This window comes from Hipposideros armiger, unplaced genomic scaffold (genome assembly GCF_001890085.2).
Source record: "Hipposideros armiger isolate ML-2016 unplaced genomic scaffold, ASM189008v1 scaffold_186, whole genome shotgun sequence".
Lineage (NCBI taxonomy): Eukaryota > Metazoa > Chordata > Mammalia > Chiroptera > Hipposideridae > Hipposideros > Hipposideros armiger.
In genome coordinates this window covers 488-18,212 of record NW_017731536.1, presented here as the reverse complement: position 1 = coordinate 18,212, position 17,725 = coordinate 488, and the positions used below count along the sequence as shown (strand labels likewise).

The 17,725-nt window shown below is 53.3% G+C and overlaps 1 protein-coding gene across 1 annotated transcript; it reads right to left on the bottom strand.

The window, feature by feature from the left end:
- Nucleotides 1-2,622: 2,622 nt before the first annotated feature.
- On the bottom strand, nucleotides 2,623-17,298 carry SIGLEC15 (sialic acid binding Ig like lectin 15). The gene is given in 7 exon segments (XM_019652719.1): nucleotides 2,623-2,651; nucleotides 2,654-2,703; nucleotides 4,601-4,631; nucleotides 5,931-6,311; nucleotides 7,426-7,809; nucleotides 8,182-8,241; nucleotides 17,247-17,298. Coding segments are annotated over 7 exon segments (987 nt in total).
- Between the last annotated feature and the right edge of the window lie 427 nt (nucleotides 17,299-17,725).

The window sequence follows — 17,725 nt, the reverse complement described above, 5'->3', positions numbered from 1 at the left end:
GTTAGGGGCAAAAATCACCTGGAGAATTTGTTTAAAATCCCAGCCCCTCCCTCAAAGCCTGTGATCCAGGTAGTGCTCAGAATGAGGATTTGAGCAAGCTCCTCAGGTATTCCTGATGCAGGCGTGCTCGGAGTGCCCAGGGTTCCAAGGTGGAAACCCAGCCAAAGAGCATCATGGGGCTGGAGCAGGTGCAGCGGGCAGATGCGTGAGTAGCCATGCTGGGCGGTAAGCCAGCCCTGTGCTTAGCCTGTTGGGTGCCCTGACTCCCTTCTGCTACTCTCATGGCGGTGGGGGCAGCACTCTCCACCATGCAGGAGCCTCCTACTGCTGCATCCTCAGCTCTGGCCACATCGTGCTGCCACCCCCATGCTCCAGAACTTTCAGTTGCTTAAACATCACGCTATGTCTGACCCCCTGGCCTTTGCTCAGACTGTCCTTTCTGCTTAGAATGCCCTTCTTTCCTACCTCCCATCCTCCATTCTCCCCCATTTGCATGGCCAACGTGTACCATTTCCATGTCCCCTCCTCTAGGAAACCTTCCCAAGACTGGGTCAGTCACCCCTTTCTATGTGCTCCCATAGCACCCCAGCATACTGTTGTCCTCATGTGATTTTCCACTTACTGGTCTTACTGTGGAGTCCTGAGGGCTGTTGCCAAATGCTTCTGGCTTTTCTCCTTCCAGGTAAAATGTCGGGTTGCACTTGCCCATCCCCTTGATGGTGAGTGGGGCATGTGGCTAGAACTAAGATCACAAATGGGAGACCCTCTAGAGCTTTCTTGTTATCTCCAATCCAGCAACCTGCAACATTAGAGATGGTGGATTCCCTGAATAAGTACAGTGAACCTAGCCCTCCTGCCAATCTGTGATGGGCATGTTTCTTTGATGAGAATAAATCCTAATTGTTTTCAGCCATTGCAATTTGGGGGTCTGTTTGTTATTGCAGTAAAACCTAGCCCAGCCTGACTGATTCACATGCTTTATTCATTTTTTTTTGTATCTCCAAACCCTTGGTCCAACTCCTAGCATAAAACAGATACATAAGAAAATTCCAATCACTGTTGCTCTTGGCTGTTAAACTGACCTTAAAGACCAGGCAGAGCTTCCAAGACACATCACCCTGTGCCCTTCACGACTTCTCTGGTGATACAGGACTCTCCCTGTAGGCACCCCAAAGTAGTCCCATACAAGGAAGTACAAATGTCAACTCCTCTGACCTTTCAACAGCTCAGACAGGCTCCTGGATGGATCCCAGTTAACCATGAGCTGCCACCACCCACTTGGCTTGGTAAAGGCTCTGGTGAGGGAGGGAACCTCTTAACTGTCATCTTGCTTATTAACTTGTAATGATCCCTCAACCTCCAGGACAGCTCCCAAGGAAAGCATCAGAGAGGACCCTGTGCCTACTCTAGGTTACCATTCTTGCTTTTAGAGAAGCTCTGAAAGAAAGAAAGTTCATCCTCGTTGCCTCTTCAGTCCCCTATCTCTGTGGCTTTTTCCTCTTGCCAGCTTGCTGGGTCCCAAGCTCACCTCCTGTTCCCCGTCCTGCCCCCAGACAGTGCAGGAGCTAAAACAATCAAGAAGTTCACACTGAGGTGCAAATATGGAAGGCACCACTCCCGTAAAGTCAGCCTGGCACATCAAATGGTGAAATTGCAGGAGTTTTTGGACTTTGTACATCCTAGAAGGATGCAGGTCATAGAGAGTCAGAGCTGCAACTACTTTATCCACGGGGACACTGCAGCCCAGACTTTGCCTGAGGTTTCCCAGCTTTGAGGACGGTAGATTCCAGATGATTTGAGATGATGGGTGTTTTGTTTCCTTTTCCCAGGGGGTCCCAGCTCAAGGCAGTGCAGAGCAGCTGATGGGGTCAGAATTGGGCAGAGTGTGCGACAGTCACAGAGGATACCCCAGGAAACAGGGACAGTGCTGATTTGATGTTCCTGGGACGACAGGTTTGCACAGCTGCAGCCCCAAGCCCCAGCGACATGCTTATTCTCAAACCCTCATTCTTAGTGAGGCCGGTGTGGGTGCCACACTTGTCCAAGAACTCTCTGTGCATCCCAAGGTCGCTTTCCAAGAAGCCTGTAACGCCTATCACATCTGTAGATGGCCTTGTACTTCCCAAGGTCCCTTCACATCCTCAGATCTTGATAGTCCTACCAGGAGGGAAGAACATTATTGTCCATGTTCAACAGTGGATGGACTATGACTTAGAGAGAGGAAAAAAGGGTCTTGGTTCACACGGCAAGTCAGTGACAGAGCCAAGATGGAGCCTGGGCCTCGAGGCCCTATGACTAGTGTCCTGCCTGCTTTACTATGGTGTTCTGGTAAGAAACGGCAAGAGGGGGAAGTTTCTGGAAGTTTCACACTGGCGTGTGCACACACACATGTACACATTTTCAAAATGCTGGCCAGTCCCGTTGACATATTATCACTGGGGCTCCGAGACAGATGTCCATGTAGGAGACCACTGAGCCCCTGTGAGTGGAGTCCTGACCCCCAGGGGGTCGCCCAGCTGAGGCTGCCAAGGCGCCTGGGATCCAGGAAGGGCTGTCTCAGCCAAGCCTCATGGCCTTCTCTCCTCATGGTGTACAAGGAGGTGCTGTTGGCTGAGGGGCTCCTCATGGTGAACATGTGGTTGCCGGTGGGTTCTGGGGCTCATCTGGTTCAAATTTTCATAATTGGACTCCTGAGCCTGGGGCCTGTGGACGGGAGAAAGTTGGCTGACCATCCAGTACAGGAGGGGGTCCCCCAACTGCCCAAACCACAGCCCAGCAAGGGGCAGGAAGGAGAGACGAGGTGGGCATTGGGACCTGGATCCGACAGGGGCTGGAGGCGGATGGAAGGCTGGAGGCAGGGCAGTGGGAGAACTTGTGGAATGGGAGGGAGCTACCTCGGGTGACAGCATCCCAGACTGCAGTGTCTATCTTCTCAAAAGGATCTTGTCCGTGGCTTCAAAACCAACCTTCGTGTCCCTGACCTCCAGACCCATATTCCCAGACCTGGCCTCCTGAGCTCCAACTGCTCTAAGGACTTCGGAGACGTCTGAACGGACACCTCAAATCAAAATGTGTTTGCAGGATCCTCACCACCACCCCTGCCTTCTCTCCTCAGCTTCATCTCAGTAAGTGGCGCCCAGAGTTCCAGCTCCAAATCAGGGCTCCCTCCCTCGCTCATGCTGCCCACTCAGTCCTCGGGCCAGCCCTGCCTTCTGTCTGCCCCTTCTCCTTGCCTCCACTACGGCCACCTTCATCCAGGCAGCCATGACAGCCTCAGCCTTGGCCAACAGCCCCCTCACGTCTCCTGCTCCCCACTTGTTCAGATGGGGCCACTTGCCTGCTTGCAACCATTCAGTGACTTTCCATTGCACTCAGAATAAATCCTGCAGCCTGCCAGCACTTGCCGCTCCCTTTCCTGGTCTCCCTAAGCCTTTCAACTTGCCTTTTCCTTCTGGATCGCCTCCACTACCCCTGCCCGCCCCTCCGAGCTCCAGCCTCAGGTCTCCTCAATGTTGTGTCCTCAGAGAGAACAACTTAAGTAGCCACAGCCCAGCGGCCACCTCCCTATCCTGGAGTTCTACTTCATTGCCTTGTCCATTTCCTTCACAGCTCTTATTTTACAATCTAAGTTGATCTTGTTTATGTTTTATTAAAATTCTCCATATTAAAATGTGAGTTCTCTGAGGTCGGGGATTTTTGCTGTATCGTTAGCATCCAAAATATATGTGCCTGGTACATAGTAGGTACTATGCGAACATTCAAGTTTCTGATTTAGTGCCTTGATGAGGTAGCAAGTTAGCAAAGAAAAGAACCATTGCACAGGTATTTGAGAATGTGGGGGATAGCAGGCAGCCGAGAGGGGCCTGGGCTGGCAGTGTGGCCTTTCCACCCCTCGGGACACAGGTGGAGTGGAATTATGGTAGCTGAGCCTGGGCTTGTGTAATGGGCCCTGGAAGGCTGTGATCGTCCCACCCCATATCCCTACCCTCAACCATCCCGGGCAGACCGCCCAGGGTCTGAATTGGATTCTTTCTTCTTCAACATGGGCTTCACTTGGACAGGCACTGAGAGGAGGGGGACATGGATGAGATGGTCAACAACTTCCTAGCAGGGTCCCTGGACCCCTCACCTAAGCCCTCAGAACCTCTAATGACATTTTTTGCAAAGCCTTTGGCAGGGTGTCTGGGAGACTGCATGGCGTTTGTGTGAGTCTGCCTGTTCGAGAGCACTTGGCACTGCGAGAAGAAGCACAGCCTTGAGGAAGCACATCTAGGTGCTGAGCTAAGATAGACACACAGAAAAATGACCCTTCAGCACCAGGACACCAGGCAGGTCTGGGAGAGATGTCAGTGTGAGGCCCAGAAAATCCTGGAAGTGGGGTGGGGCGAGGGTGGGGAGAGCAGATCATCATGGCCTGGTTTGGCCCAAGAAGGGCTTGGTGGACTGCTGGAGCTGGTCTTTGGAAGGCTGCAGGTAGGGCCGAGGCCCTGGTCAGGGCTGGGACCCCAGCTCTGGCCGTTTGCTTATTCTTACTCCTCATGCCACCAGCCCTGGGACTAGAGCTGGGTGACATGAGGTGGGGTTGGGGTAGCTCACTTACCGTGGTGGGTTGTCCTGGGTGACTTGGTGCTCTGTATGAGGAAAGAAAGGAAGGGGGGGAGTGGGAGGGAGAGAGGACATGAATCTCTATGGTAGCCTCCATGCTACAGTCCCAGCTGCCCACCCCATCCCACTGTGGAGAGTGGTCTGAAGAGAATGTGTGACAAACAGCAAGCTAGCAGGATATGAAGAAATGGGCTGAAAGATGCTGGGAGTTACCCAGAGGGGTGGAGTGAGAAGCGATCTATCAGAAAAACCCGCCTTCTGAGGACCCTGCACACAGAATGTTTGTAGAGTCTGAAGAACCAGCAAGAGCGCTAGCCAGGCCTAGGCCCTCCCTGTGGCCTTCCAAAGCTCCCCTCCATCAGCCCACCAAGCCCTTCTCGGGCCAGAGTGGGCCACACGGACCTGCTCTCTTCACCCTACTCCCAGCACTCACAGTCTGGGCCTCACACTGGCAAAGATGGCAGCCAAGGTAACTATGAAAAATTTTGGGTTTCATTCCAGAGTGTGTGCTCCGGACCCGAGTGGTCTGAGAGACTCTGGGAAGCCCCCTCTCTAGGGCATAGAATAGATTTCCCACCTCGCCCAGAGAGAGGCGTGTGGGACACACTGCAGCTCTCTGGAGACATTCTGCTAGTTTACCCTTTCACACTGCTGTACATGCTGTTCCCTCTGCTGGCAGTACCACTAGCTCCTTGTTTTCTTAGCTCCTGCCTACTTCCAGTTTTTCATTTCACGCTCGCCTTACTTGGGTAAAGCCTTCCTTCCTGGCCCCTGTCCATGTGCCCATCAGAGTGAGGCATACATACCTTGGGCTTCCTCAGTACCCAGGTTCTAGGATAGCACTTCTGCAGATTGCAATTAACTGCTTACTCCTCAGCACCTCATTCAAGGGGCGGGAACCATGTCTTATTCATCTCTGTATTCCTAGCACCTACACAGCACGTAGTAGGTCCTCAGGATGCTCGTTGTAACTAGTGGGATGGTGCCATTTGGGAAAGCCTGTGTGTGGTCATAGATCATGGGGAGTCCTTTGTGGGGTGGTGGTAAAGGGTCAGGCTCCAGAGCTATAGGTCCTGGTCTCTATCTGTGATTTTGGGCTAGACTAGAGGTGAAGTTGTTTAACCTCGCTGGCCTCAGCTTCCTGATTGTAAAATGGCCTCACGCTGGTTCCCACTTCCTGGGCCTGATGCAGGGAGATGATGCATAGGCACAGAAATGATGTTTTGGTTGTGTCATGCCAGGTGGTCGACTAGATGGCCTTACCTAAAAGGAGAGCCCAGCCTCACCCCTCCACTTGCCCCTCCCCTGGTCAGGGGCGCACCCACCTAGGCGGCGGCGGGAGGCTAGGGCGGCCAGCACGCCCAGCAGCACCAGAGCCTTGAGGCCAATTGCGCCAAGCAGCAGGGCGTTGGCCGAGGAGGCCCCGGAGGCACCGTGGAAACGGAACAAGTAGACGCTGGCCTCCGCGCGGCCCAGGCTGTTGGAGGCAGTACACGTGTAGCGGCCGTCGTGGGCCAGCGCGGGCAGCTCTGCTGTCACCTTCTGGCCGTAACCCTGACCCGGGCCCGGCACGGCTGCCGAGCCGTTGCCCAGGGCTGGGCCGGACCAGGCGAGGGCGGGCGGCGGCTCCCCTTCGGCTGTGCAGAGCGCGCGGAAGGCGTGCGCTGGGCCAGGCAGCACCGAGATATTGACGATCCGCGGGGCGGCTGCGGGCCGTGGTCAAAGGTGGGGAAAAGGGGAGTGGGGTGGAGGGGAGAAAGCGAACTGCAGTCAGAGGGCGCGCGTGCGACCGTCAGGGAGAAGGGGTACCCCTCCCCGCGTCCCCTTTAGTCGCGCCAAGCAAGTTGGAGGAGGTGGGGGCGCGGAAAGGAGGGAGTGGGTTCTCGGAGTGCCAGCCTGCATGGGTCCCGATACAAGTGTGGCCTTGGGCAAGCTATTTCGCCGTTCTGTGCCTTTTTCTCCATGTGTGAAATGGGGATCACTTACCTTATGGGGTTGGGGAGAAGATCTGGCAAGTTAATAGGTGTGGGGTGTTTGGATTACGGCTTGGCGCATAGCAGATGTTCACTACCCAGTTATTACTGTGATTGTGCGGGGTTAGGGGCGGTCTGCTGGTGTGAATTCCAGGGCACCTCCCACAACCAGACAAGCTCACCAAGAGCTAAGGTTGAGGCTGATTCACTGAATCCGTGGGCCTGTGTTAGGCAGGCGCCGACCCTGGGAAGAAACTGAAATGCACTGAGTGACAGTCTAGCCAGCCTCAGGGCACAAGCGAAGTTCCTGCCAGAGCCAGACTCCAACCGAGAACTCCCGGGCCCACCCATAGCAGCCAGGGCTGAGAACCACGGCTCTAGGGACGGTTATCCCGGTTCCCCTATCTTTATGCCTCAGGGCTTAGCAAAGTGTTGGGCACGTGATTAGCTCCCTGTGCACCCCTACGGCCGCTTTCAGGGCACGCAGTACTCACCCCATTACAGCCCTTGCGTATTTAGGTTATTGTTCATTCGTTTATCTCTTCTCTGGACTGCGAGCCACCGGGGACTTGCACTCTCTAGGAGCTTCGTTACAGTGTTCATACCTGGGCCCCACCTAGCCCTGCCCGGGGCCAGGATTCTGCATTTCTGACAAGTTCCCAGGTGGCCCATCACCACCTCCAGGTGTGATACCTCTATACCCCCTGCTCTAGAGAAAGGGGTGTGTAATGTTCCTCTTGGGATCCCAGCGGCGGGCACCGAATCAGCCCTCCCGAGAGGGGCAGGCGGGCGGGGAGAAAGGGAAGGTGCCGCGCCGCCCGGCAGCCCCGGGCCCGGCTGCTCTCACCGGTCACGCGGAGCCGGACACCGTGGCGGCTCTCGTAGCGGTCGTGGAGATCTCCCGCGAACTCGACGCGGCAGAAGTAGCGGCCGTTGTCGGCCAGGGCGAGGCGCTCGACGCGCAGCGAGAGGTCGTTGCGGCGTGGGTTGCCCAGCAGGCGGAAGCGGCCGTGCGGGCTCAGCGCCGTCTGGCAGAGCTCGCTGCCCCGCGCCGCCGCGCACCGGAACACCTGCGGGCCCGCGTAGGGCTCGCCCGCGCGCCAGATGGCCGTCAGCGGCCCGTCGTAGTGGCGGTGCGGGTGCGTGAAGGTGCAGGGCAGCACGGCCGCCTCCCCTGCCGTCGCGCTCACCTCTGCGGGCACCTGCATGGACCAGCGCTGCGTCGGGGCGCCTGCAGGCAGGAGAGCGGGGCGCGTCAGCCTTACCTGAGCAGTGTCCTGGCCGCGGGCCCAGGACTCCGGGGGGGGGACCCTCCGTGGGGCCTGGAAACCCCAGGACTCAAGAGCACCCCCCGGGGATGGGATCTGGACACTCCCCCCGTCACTCGAGAGGCATCTCCTGGGACCTTGACTCCCAAGACTCACTAGGTGCCTGGACCCTCCCCATTTTTCTGGGACTATTTGCCTCTCTCTCTGGGAGGTTCCACCTCACCTACAGGCCCAGTGACCCCATCACCTGCCCTGTTGCAGAAAAGCCCTGGGATCCCGTGGTTACAATACAGTCCCAAGACCTCCAAGATGGTGAGAATAGTAAAAGCACTTACTGTGCTCCTCTGTGTTGAGCAAGTTCCTGGTAGTATCTTTTTTAGTTCTCACAAATGATCCTGGAGGTAAATAAACATAGTTTTCCCCCAGGTTACATGTTAAGAAACTGAGGCACAGGGAAGTTGAGTAATGGCTTGAGATCACACAGCTTGGCAAAGCTGGCATTCATACTCAGGACAGCCTGCTGCCAGAGCTGGCACTCCAGTTCACTAAAGGCATGGAAACCAACACTCTTATTTGTAGAGGGGAAACTGAGGCTCGGGAGGGGATGGTATGTTTTGAAGTTAATGTGTTGAGTTGGTGGACGAAATTCCTCTAGGACATCCAGGTCAACTCAAGTGGGCTTCCCATGAGGATACCGCCCAGACAGGGAGCTGAGAGGCCAAGAATGGTGGACAGTTATACTGCCTCTTTGCTCTGTGTAAGGACCTCTGGACTCAGTTTCCTCGCCTCCTGTGTTGTGAGCCTCTGAAGTATGGTTGAACTAAGGTCCAGAACCTGAGCTCTGCCTCCAGCTCACAGAGGGCTGTGTAGTTGAATATGTGCTGCTTTGAGAGCCGAGTGAGCCCGGCGTGTGGGTGGGTGTCAGCGCTGGTCCTTGGAGGATCAGGCGGGGGGTGGTGCTTCCCCAAGGAGGGAGGGCAGGCTTACCAGCTAGCGCCCAGGTGCAGGTCATGAAAAGGATATTTATTTAGAGGGAATTATGTAGCATTCCTTGTATTTCCAAAGGGCTTTGCAACTTACATACTTTTTTCACATACATTGTGTCACATGACCTTCAAAACACTCAGAGTCTTGAGAAAAGCAGGGTAGATACTGTTACAGGTGAGAAAAGGAAGGCCCGGAGTCACATAGGCAGAAGTTGGGAGAAACCCAGCTTTTCTGACTCCAAGTCTAGTACTCTTTGCTCTTTGGGGTATGCGGACTCATGCCCTGGGCAGGAATCTTCTCAGCCCACAGCTGGGAGCCCATCCCATCTATGAATAACATACAGGTCAGGACATTCCTCCTGCACAGAACTGACATCAACCACTACCCACATGACCACCACTGCTCTTCGGAGCACGTGCATCTCCTCCCCGGGTGGCCCTTCCGGCATCCCATCATGGCTATCCCGGGCTCATTGGGTCTTCCCTTCTCTGGTGGAAGTCCCAGTCCCCCACCAACCCCTCCCCAGCCTCACCGCCTGCTCTGTACTCCCCTTGCAGTGTAGTATCCCTGACCCAGGGCTCCAGGTGTGCTGGACTGGCAGAGCGGGGGGACGAATCGCGTTGTATGATCTGTGCCTCGTGTACAACCTCACTGCATTGCACTGAGCTTGCAATCAAGTAAAACCACAAGTTCTTTTTTCACACAATCTGCTTCTAAGCCAAATCTCTTTTCTTCCGGACAAGTGGAATTACGCTTTTGAACCCGAATGGAGAACTTGACATTTATCCCTAGTAAAGGTATTGTTTGCTCAATCGTTAATGATCAAAAGGCCTAGTTTCCAATTTGCGAAACCCTTTCTGAAGGTTCTGCTGGTTCAGTCAGCACTCCCAGCTGCAGAAAGCATCTCCCCGCTCTTGGGGCTCAGTCCCTGCCTCAGTTTCCCTGCACTTCGCACCCTCTATAACTTCAGCCTCCTCTGACCTCCTGCATCTCACAGGCATTCCAGATCCCCTAGGTATTGTTTGCTAGTGTGCATTCATCAATTAGCAAACATTTTTCAGACACTGAGCTACCAGCAGGGGTTACCAAGATCAACAGAGTAACTTTACCAGCCTGCTGGAGCTCACAGCTCAAAACGGGAAACAGATCTGGGAACACATAATTACCCTAGGGACTGCCAGGTCCTCTAACAAGAGACACAATGTTCCCTCTGTCTGAACATGGTTCCTGGCCCATTTCACTCACCAGCTTCCTCCTCACATCCCCAGGTCTTCTCGGAGTCTGCCTACAGTGGAAGGCCTACCTTGAGCCCCAAGCCTGGGCCTGGTGCCACGTCAGGGCTGGCAGAGGTACTTCCTTCTTATGGGCCTTACCTGTGAACTGTGTGTCTCACTCAGGCGCCCAGAAGCTCTGGGAGGGCAGGGACCACGTTCGTGTGGTCATACTTGTGTTGTTGTGGCCCAGCACGGTGCCTACCACGTAGTAAGTAATGCGGAATGGAATTTTATGACAGAGCAAAAGGGAGGGTGGTCTGGTTGGCTGGTGGTGGGAGCAAGAGGCATCATGCAGATTTTAGGCAGGCAGGGAAGGGAGGATCCATGCAGGAGGAAACTCCGTTTCAGCAGAGCCTTGAGAAAGGAGTGGGATGTTCCTAAGCCTTGAGGTGGATTGAAGGCAGTCTAGGCAAAGGGACAACACCAGGAGTCAGGGACATCAGATGCAGAGAGGTTGTAGGGCACATTAGAGGTTTAGGGGGACAGAGTCCGCAGTGCTTAGGGGGCTCCTTGGGGGAGATACCTCATCTCATTTCATATGCACCAGAACCCCAGGAGGGATTGTCATTCCCCTCTTTTAGAGAAGGGGGAATTGGAGCTCAGGGAGCACAAGTGACGTAGTTAGGACATTTGACCAACCAGCAGCAGAGCCAAGGCTTTGCCCACATTCTCACTTTGTCCCCTATGCTATGTTTCTTGAGTTTGATAGCCTAGTCTGGAATCATCCTGAAGTGAGATACAGATTGTAGGCCAGGGCCCCTCCTTCCCTGGGGGTTTTGCTGTAGGAGCACGGAGGGCACACAGAGGCCCTTTCGCCAAGTGTTACCATCTTGGCTCTTTGCAGAGTTGAAGGTGGGAGACTGTGTTTCCTGTTTACCTACTGAACAGACTCCCTCTCACACAGAGACTTTTGAATGAGGTTCTCCTTCCCCCGACTCCCCCTCTTCGCCCCCTTCGCCCCCTCGTGTGAGACTCAAAGTCAGCAGGAATTGTCCAGGGAGCAAATGCATTTGCTTTGGCAGAAATCCAAGCTCCCAGCATCCTGTGCCAGCTCCCTCTGGCAGCTCATACACGTCTCTTAAGACAGGGAAGGGACACCTTCTGAACTGGAACCATGCCCCTTTCTTGTAGGGTCTCTACTCTCCTTGTCTCAGGTCTGTCAGCCTCCTGGGGTCAACAGGAGGCCCACATTCTTCCCATTATCCAAAATACCTCCTCTCAACGGTGGGCCGCAGGGCATGGTGGCGAGCATTCCAGCTTTGGCACAGCTGGATCTGGGGGACAATCTCACTTGTGGTCATTCTTTCATCGGCCTTGCACTGAGCACCGAATCTGTGTCTGGCACTATTCTAGGCTCATTCACTTACCTGGAGATGTTTGGACAAGTTTCTTACTTAATGTCCCAGGTCTCCGGCTCCTCTGCGACTAAAAGGGGACCATAATACATTTCTCATAGGATTGGCGATTGAAAGAAATCACATATGTGGATCACAGAGCCTGACACCCAGCAGGGGCTCAATGTCTGTTCATTCCTTTCTTTCACTAGCCCTGCAGAGGGAGTGGAATGGACCAGTGGGTAGGGAGGGGTTGCTGACAGTAGTGGAGAAGTGCTCTGGGCATATAATCCAGGGTGATACTTCAGGAGGTTAAGACATTGCTACCTTGAGCCGGCACCATTTGCAGCTCCATTGGGCATCTTAGACCATGTGAAAGAAATATAATAAATAAATCACCTTGATGCCCAAGAGGGGAAAGGTAGGAGAAAAGTCCTTGCCCTTCACTCACCTGACACCTGGTCATTTATATATTCACTCAATAGATATTAATTGAGGGTCTATTGTGTGCTAGATATTGTGCAGGGTATTAGAGGTACAACCACAGTGACATGTACTGGCCCTCCTCAGTATGTTTACAGTCTGGCCGTTGCTCAGCTACTGTTTGATTCTCATTTATACATAATTCAACAAATTTGTTTGATTAGCTTCTCAGCCAGGGAAATACAAAGTTAAAAGCTGGAAAGTGGATTCTGTTTTGTAAGCTCACCGAAATCAGCCAGAAATGACAACCGACAGGGAGGAAGGGTCCAGTAAAAATAATGAAAAGACGGCTCAGGATAGAAATGACAAAAGCACAGCACAAAAGGTACCATTTATAGAAGGATTAGCGCAGAAGGTCTTCAGGTATCACAACACCACTGCAGCAGGTGTAACAGGTGCTCACAGCCATGACCCAAGTCACCTTGCAAAGGTTCATTGCCATGAGAGGCATGGGCCCCAGATGAAGGATCAGGGGTCTGTCTGGGGCTCTAGCCCTGGCTGGACTGAACCTGACTTTAGATAAATCCCCATAGCTCTCTAGCCTTGGTGGGCTCATCCATGAAATGATGTCTCTAGATGTTTGCTAAGGTCACCTTTCAGTCTAAAAGTCTATTCTGAAAATGATATTTCGATACAAATGGCAAGGAAGTCCATAAAGCATTTTAGAAATATGTCTAACTTTTAGGGGGGTGACCAGTTAGCTCAGTTGCTTAGAGTATGGTGCTGATAACACCAAGGTTGCTGGTTCGATCCCTGTATGGGCTACTGTGAGCTGCACCCTTCTTAAAAGAGTAAACTATGCCATTGTAGCATGAAAGCAATGTGTAACCAATGTGCAACCCAATAAAAAAAAAAAGACTTTTAGGTACTTAAAAAAGGCATTAAATATTCAGAAAACTCAGCTGCTGGAAAAGATGCATCTATACCTTGATGGTCCCATGCAGCCATTTGTCAAACTCTCCACATTACCCCTCATGGTGACTGGTGCTCAGGAGGGAAGGGCAGGGGCTGAGGCTGCAGCCCTGGGCACCAGCTCCTGCATCGTCAGAATCACGACTCAGCTAAGGTGTAGTTGACTCTCTCTGAACATATTATCCCAAAGTCCCAAGCCAGTGGTGCCAGGGTGGGACAAGAACTCGTGGGAGATAGACGCCTACCTATAGAACCTGGACGGGCAGAAGCAGCATCTGGATGGATCAGAAATAGAAACCTTGGTTTCAGCAGAAGCCGACCAAAGATTTCCACCAGTTCCTTGGTGAGGAGGAAAGCAGGAATGTGCCTGGGAGCCTCACTGTAAGCCATTTGCAGTGTATTCTATGCTAATTGTGCTTATGTTAACTACGGAAAAAACTGTTGATCGGTTTTGTCACAGAATGTGGGTCAGTCACTGTCTGTGGATCACAGACACAGCAAAATGATCCAGGGGTAGTCCTGGTGGGGCAGTGGTCAGTGGGGGTTCCCTCACGGAATGCCACCTTACCAAGAATTTGGACTGCTGGAGGGGGCCGGGGGGAGCTTTATGTGCTAGTTTTCTGAAGGAAACTAGTTATGGACTTTGAGCGGGGGGGAAAGGATGATACCAGCTAGGCCATCACCATGGACCTCTGGAGGGATAGCCTCATGGCACTCAGAGCTGGGGCCCCTCCGAGGTCTGCTGTGCTGCTGCCATGACGGTTGACATTACCAGTTGACAGGTAGCCAATCTGATGAGCCCAACTATGATAAGGGGGCTACACTCCTGGGGGACAATGGGCATGTTAACAGGGGTGTTCTCAAGGAGAGACTCCAGTGGCAGCCTTTCAGGCATGGTGGCACCTGGGCTGTCAGGAGAGGACATTTTGGGGGCACAGAGAGATGTTCATCTTGGCCACCAAACCACATCAGTAAGGTGTGTGGGTTGAGCTAGGAAACTGCATTTCTTCCAATTCTCTCCTGCCCCTCAGTTTTCTCCTGGGCATTCTTCTCTCTGTTCAGATACGTTATCAGTGGAGAAAAGATGAGAAAGGCGAAAGGAGGGAGAGGAAATGGGAATTCCATCCTTCACTGTGAACCACATCTAGAAGGTTCTAGGGAAGAGGTGAGGTACAGGGACATGTGAGTGCAGGGCCTGCTGATCTCCTTCTGCCCTCAGGGTGATGCCAGCTTCTCCTTAACCCTCACCTCTCTGGCCACCTGAAAATGGACTGGCTCACCTGAGCTGACGGAGATGCAGAGACACTGGTCCTGAGGCCAGTGTCTGCCACAGGGCACTGCTCTTCAGAGCTCTGATTTAGCCTGTGTCTGCCCATGCTCCTCTGGCCTCCTCAGGGGACCATTCCCCCCTTCACTCCTCCTCCTCCCTGGGTAGGACTTCGTGGCTAAGCTACTGGCCTCAGTAGCCAACATGAGCAAAGTGCCCTGCTCATTAAACCCTTCCATTTCCTCCTGGACCCATGACAGCAGTCTATCTCCTTCCTGAGTTTTTTTCTCTGTAACTCCATGCCCTCGGGTGATGGCTGCGATTTGTCTGACCTTTTAGGTTTGTTTCCCTGCAGTGGTTCAGAGCTGTCAAATAATTTCCTCTGAGCACCCAGCTTTGCCCCAGGCTCACCACCACTGCATGTAGGTTGTGTGAAGGGAGGCCTACGCTCAGCAAACACTAGTTCACATCCCAGCTGTGACATCCCAGAAAGTCAACCTGACCTCCCTAAAACAGGGACAAGGGTCCTCACTTTTCAGGGTTGTGGTGAAGAGTAAATGAGCTGTTTGTCAAAGGCCTGACACAGAAGTCCTTGAAAAGGACAGCTACTGTGATCGCTACACCTGCTTATCAGAGATTTGTGGACAGATTGAGGACTTTACCAAGGCCACTCACATGGTCGGAGCTCGCAGACCACCTTCCATGTTCCCTAGCACCTCCAGCTTTCTAAAAGAAGATTTAGAGGACCAGGCCGGCCGAGTGGCTCAGTTGGTTAAGAGCTCGCTCAAGAGTTTGAGCTCTGAGCAACAGCGGTTCAATGCCCAGCCCAAGCTGAGCTGCCGCTGAGCTGCCAACAGGTAGCAGGATGGCTCAGCTAAAAAAAAAAAAAAGAAAGAAGATTTAGAGGGAGGCAGACAGGAAGGAAAGGGAGAGTGTATGGAGACCCTGGGAGATGAGGGGTTGCCCAGGGCACTGGGTGCTGGCGGTGGATGATACCAGTTTGAAGGAGGAGGGGCAGAAAGAGAAGGGGTTTCCCAGGACAAATTTCTCCTGATTAGGGCAGGGACCTCCTGCCCAGTTCTTCTGCCCCATGGAGAAGCTCACAGGTGAGTAGCACTAGAGGGGTTTCAGAAAGTGGAACCTTGCTCACCCTGGTTACAGACATCTGGGTTTTAGCAGTGAAGCAGCTGCCAGTGTGAAAAGAAAAAGGCCTCTTCCACAAACCGGCTCACACATGTGGCTGGGCCTTCTGGGTAATCTCAACACACTGCTGACGCGTTTGTGTGGTTAAGGTTTGGTTTCTGAACATGTGACTGCTCATGCTTCCTCTAAATCTTTTTGTCTTTCACTGATTCATAGCAGCTGACCCTCAGCAGGAGGAAGGAAAAAAAAAAAAACAAGAAAAAAAAGACAGACCCCCGCATACCTAGCTTGTCTTGAAGCTATGCGACTTCTGCAACGTTTCATTCCCATTCGACTACTGAGCTCCAGGAACTGTGCTGGAGGCCTTTCATCCATGATCTAATTATTCTTCACAACACCACCACGAGGTGGTAGGGACCCCACTTTACAGAGGCTTGGAGAAGTTAGGCAACCTTCCCAGGGCCACACAGCTAGTAAATAGCAGAGCCAGGATTCAAAGCCATGTCTAATGTAAACACTCACATCCCAGACTGCTCTCTATCTGCCTCAGGTCTGGACAGGGTCACCTCCTCCAACCTCTACCGTCTAAGTGGGACCCAACCCTAAATCATCCCAGAAAGATAGCTGAGTTAGGTCCACTTGGGAGAAGAAAGCCCCTCCCCCATTAGCTCCCACCACTGGATTCTGTGCAGGAGACAGCAGGCAGCGATGGGGAAGCCCAGTCTAGGGCCACACACACCTGGGTTCAAACCTCAAGTCCACCCTGCATCACTCACTGAACCTCTCTGTGCCTCCGTTTCTTCATCTGTGGAAAGGGAATAGAATAGTTCATTTCTCATGGGTTCTGAGACTCCTGTGAGTTACTAATTGAAGCGTCTGCACTTAGTAAGAGCTATGTGGGCACTTCCTGTAACTATCCACCCCAGACCCTGACTGGACTCGGCTCTGTGTCCAGTGCAGACTCGTGTGGACTCGGCTAGAGAGGATAGAAAGGAACCAACAGAGTGGGAGTTTATTATCCAGTCGTGAAGAGAGGAACCTGCGAAAGGACTGTTGAATTTTGCAGTCCGTGATGTCACCATGCCACACGTGACAGCCAGTGGCTGTGCACATGGAGGCTGAGTCCAGGAGCACAGTCATGAGAAGGACATTTCAGGCTGTGGTCAAGGAAAGGACTGAGGCCGCACAGAGGGGCTCAGGGGATGGTCTCTGTCCTTTATCCGAATGCCCTCAACTGCACCGACCATCAGAATCACCCAGGACAATGGTTGAAAATGCAGATTCCTGGGCTCTGCTGCCTGACATTGTGATTCCACAGGTCTAGGGTGGAGCCAAAGGAGCTTCATTTTAAGAAGTGTTCCCTCCCCTGGGATTCTGAGGGTCATTGACCACCCATTGAGACACATTGTTCCCAGGAACGCTAACTCACTGAGCTAAGTGACCCATGATATTGTTACTTAAGCCTGCCATGAAAAGAGCTCCCACTCACCCTTTGGGGTTTCTGCTAGTTGGTCAGGGTACCTTCTATCATTTGCCCTATTCACCATGTGAAATCATCCCCACCCTTACCCCAAACCACCGTGTGCTCTCTTCACTTCTTGGGTCTGTACCCACCCATCAGGACAAAAACACTCAGATGACAGCAACACCCAAAGTCTATTCAGAGCCTGCCTGGACTGTCCTCTTACCTTGCCCATTACCTCCCTGGATCCTTACAGAAATACATGGAGCAGGTGGCCTTTCTACAGATGGGACACTGAGGCCCAGAGAAGTTTGGGGGCTGCTTCAATCACTGGGAGTCCACGGCGAAGCCTAGACTTGAACTTCTGGCTTCTGTTACCATAGCCTCCCAAAGCGCAGCTTCTCCCCCTCCACAGTCCTGGAGGGTCTGGGTAAGCCCGGCTGCTCCAAGTTCAAGGAGAAAAGACTGTGCCTGGTAGGATTTTGGGAGTATCTATTCTGTTCTCAGCATGGGCCAGAGAGAAGAGTGGGAAACTCACCCATCGGGAGGACGCACACCAAGCAGGCCAGGAGTCGGATGGACCCTTCCATGTTGTGAGTGCCTGGCTAGCCCCCACCTTCAGCCAGGCCACCACTGAGAGCCCTCCTTAGTGTGGGTGTGGGGGAGGGAAGGTGGGAAGGGGTGGCAGTGTGCCCAGGTCTGCACCCCTGCCGGGCTCTGCAGGCGCTGAAGGAACTGGGGAGAGGCAGCCAGGAAGCCCGAGGTATGATTGGAGACCCGTGGGGCTTAGTCATGTGGAAAACCAAGAGGGGAACCAGTTGGATGATTTTCTGGACAGGAAAAAGAGAAGTGGATGGGGAAGAGCAGGACCCTTTCCTGTGGCCACTGGTCCCTTTGGACAAACTGCTTGCTGTGCTTATGCTGCCCTCTCTCCGTCCCTTCCTTTCTCCCTCTCTTCCTCCCCTTTTCCTTCCTTTCCGTCCCCTTTCTCTTCTTACATTTTTGGTATGCCAGGGT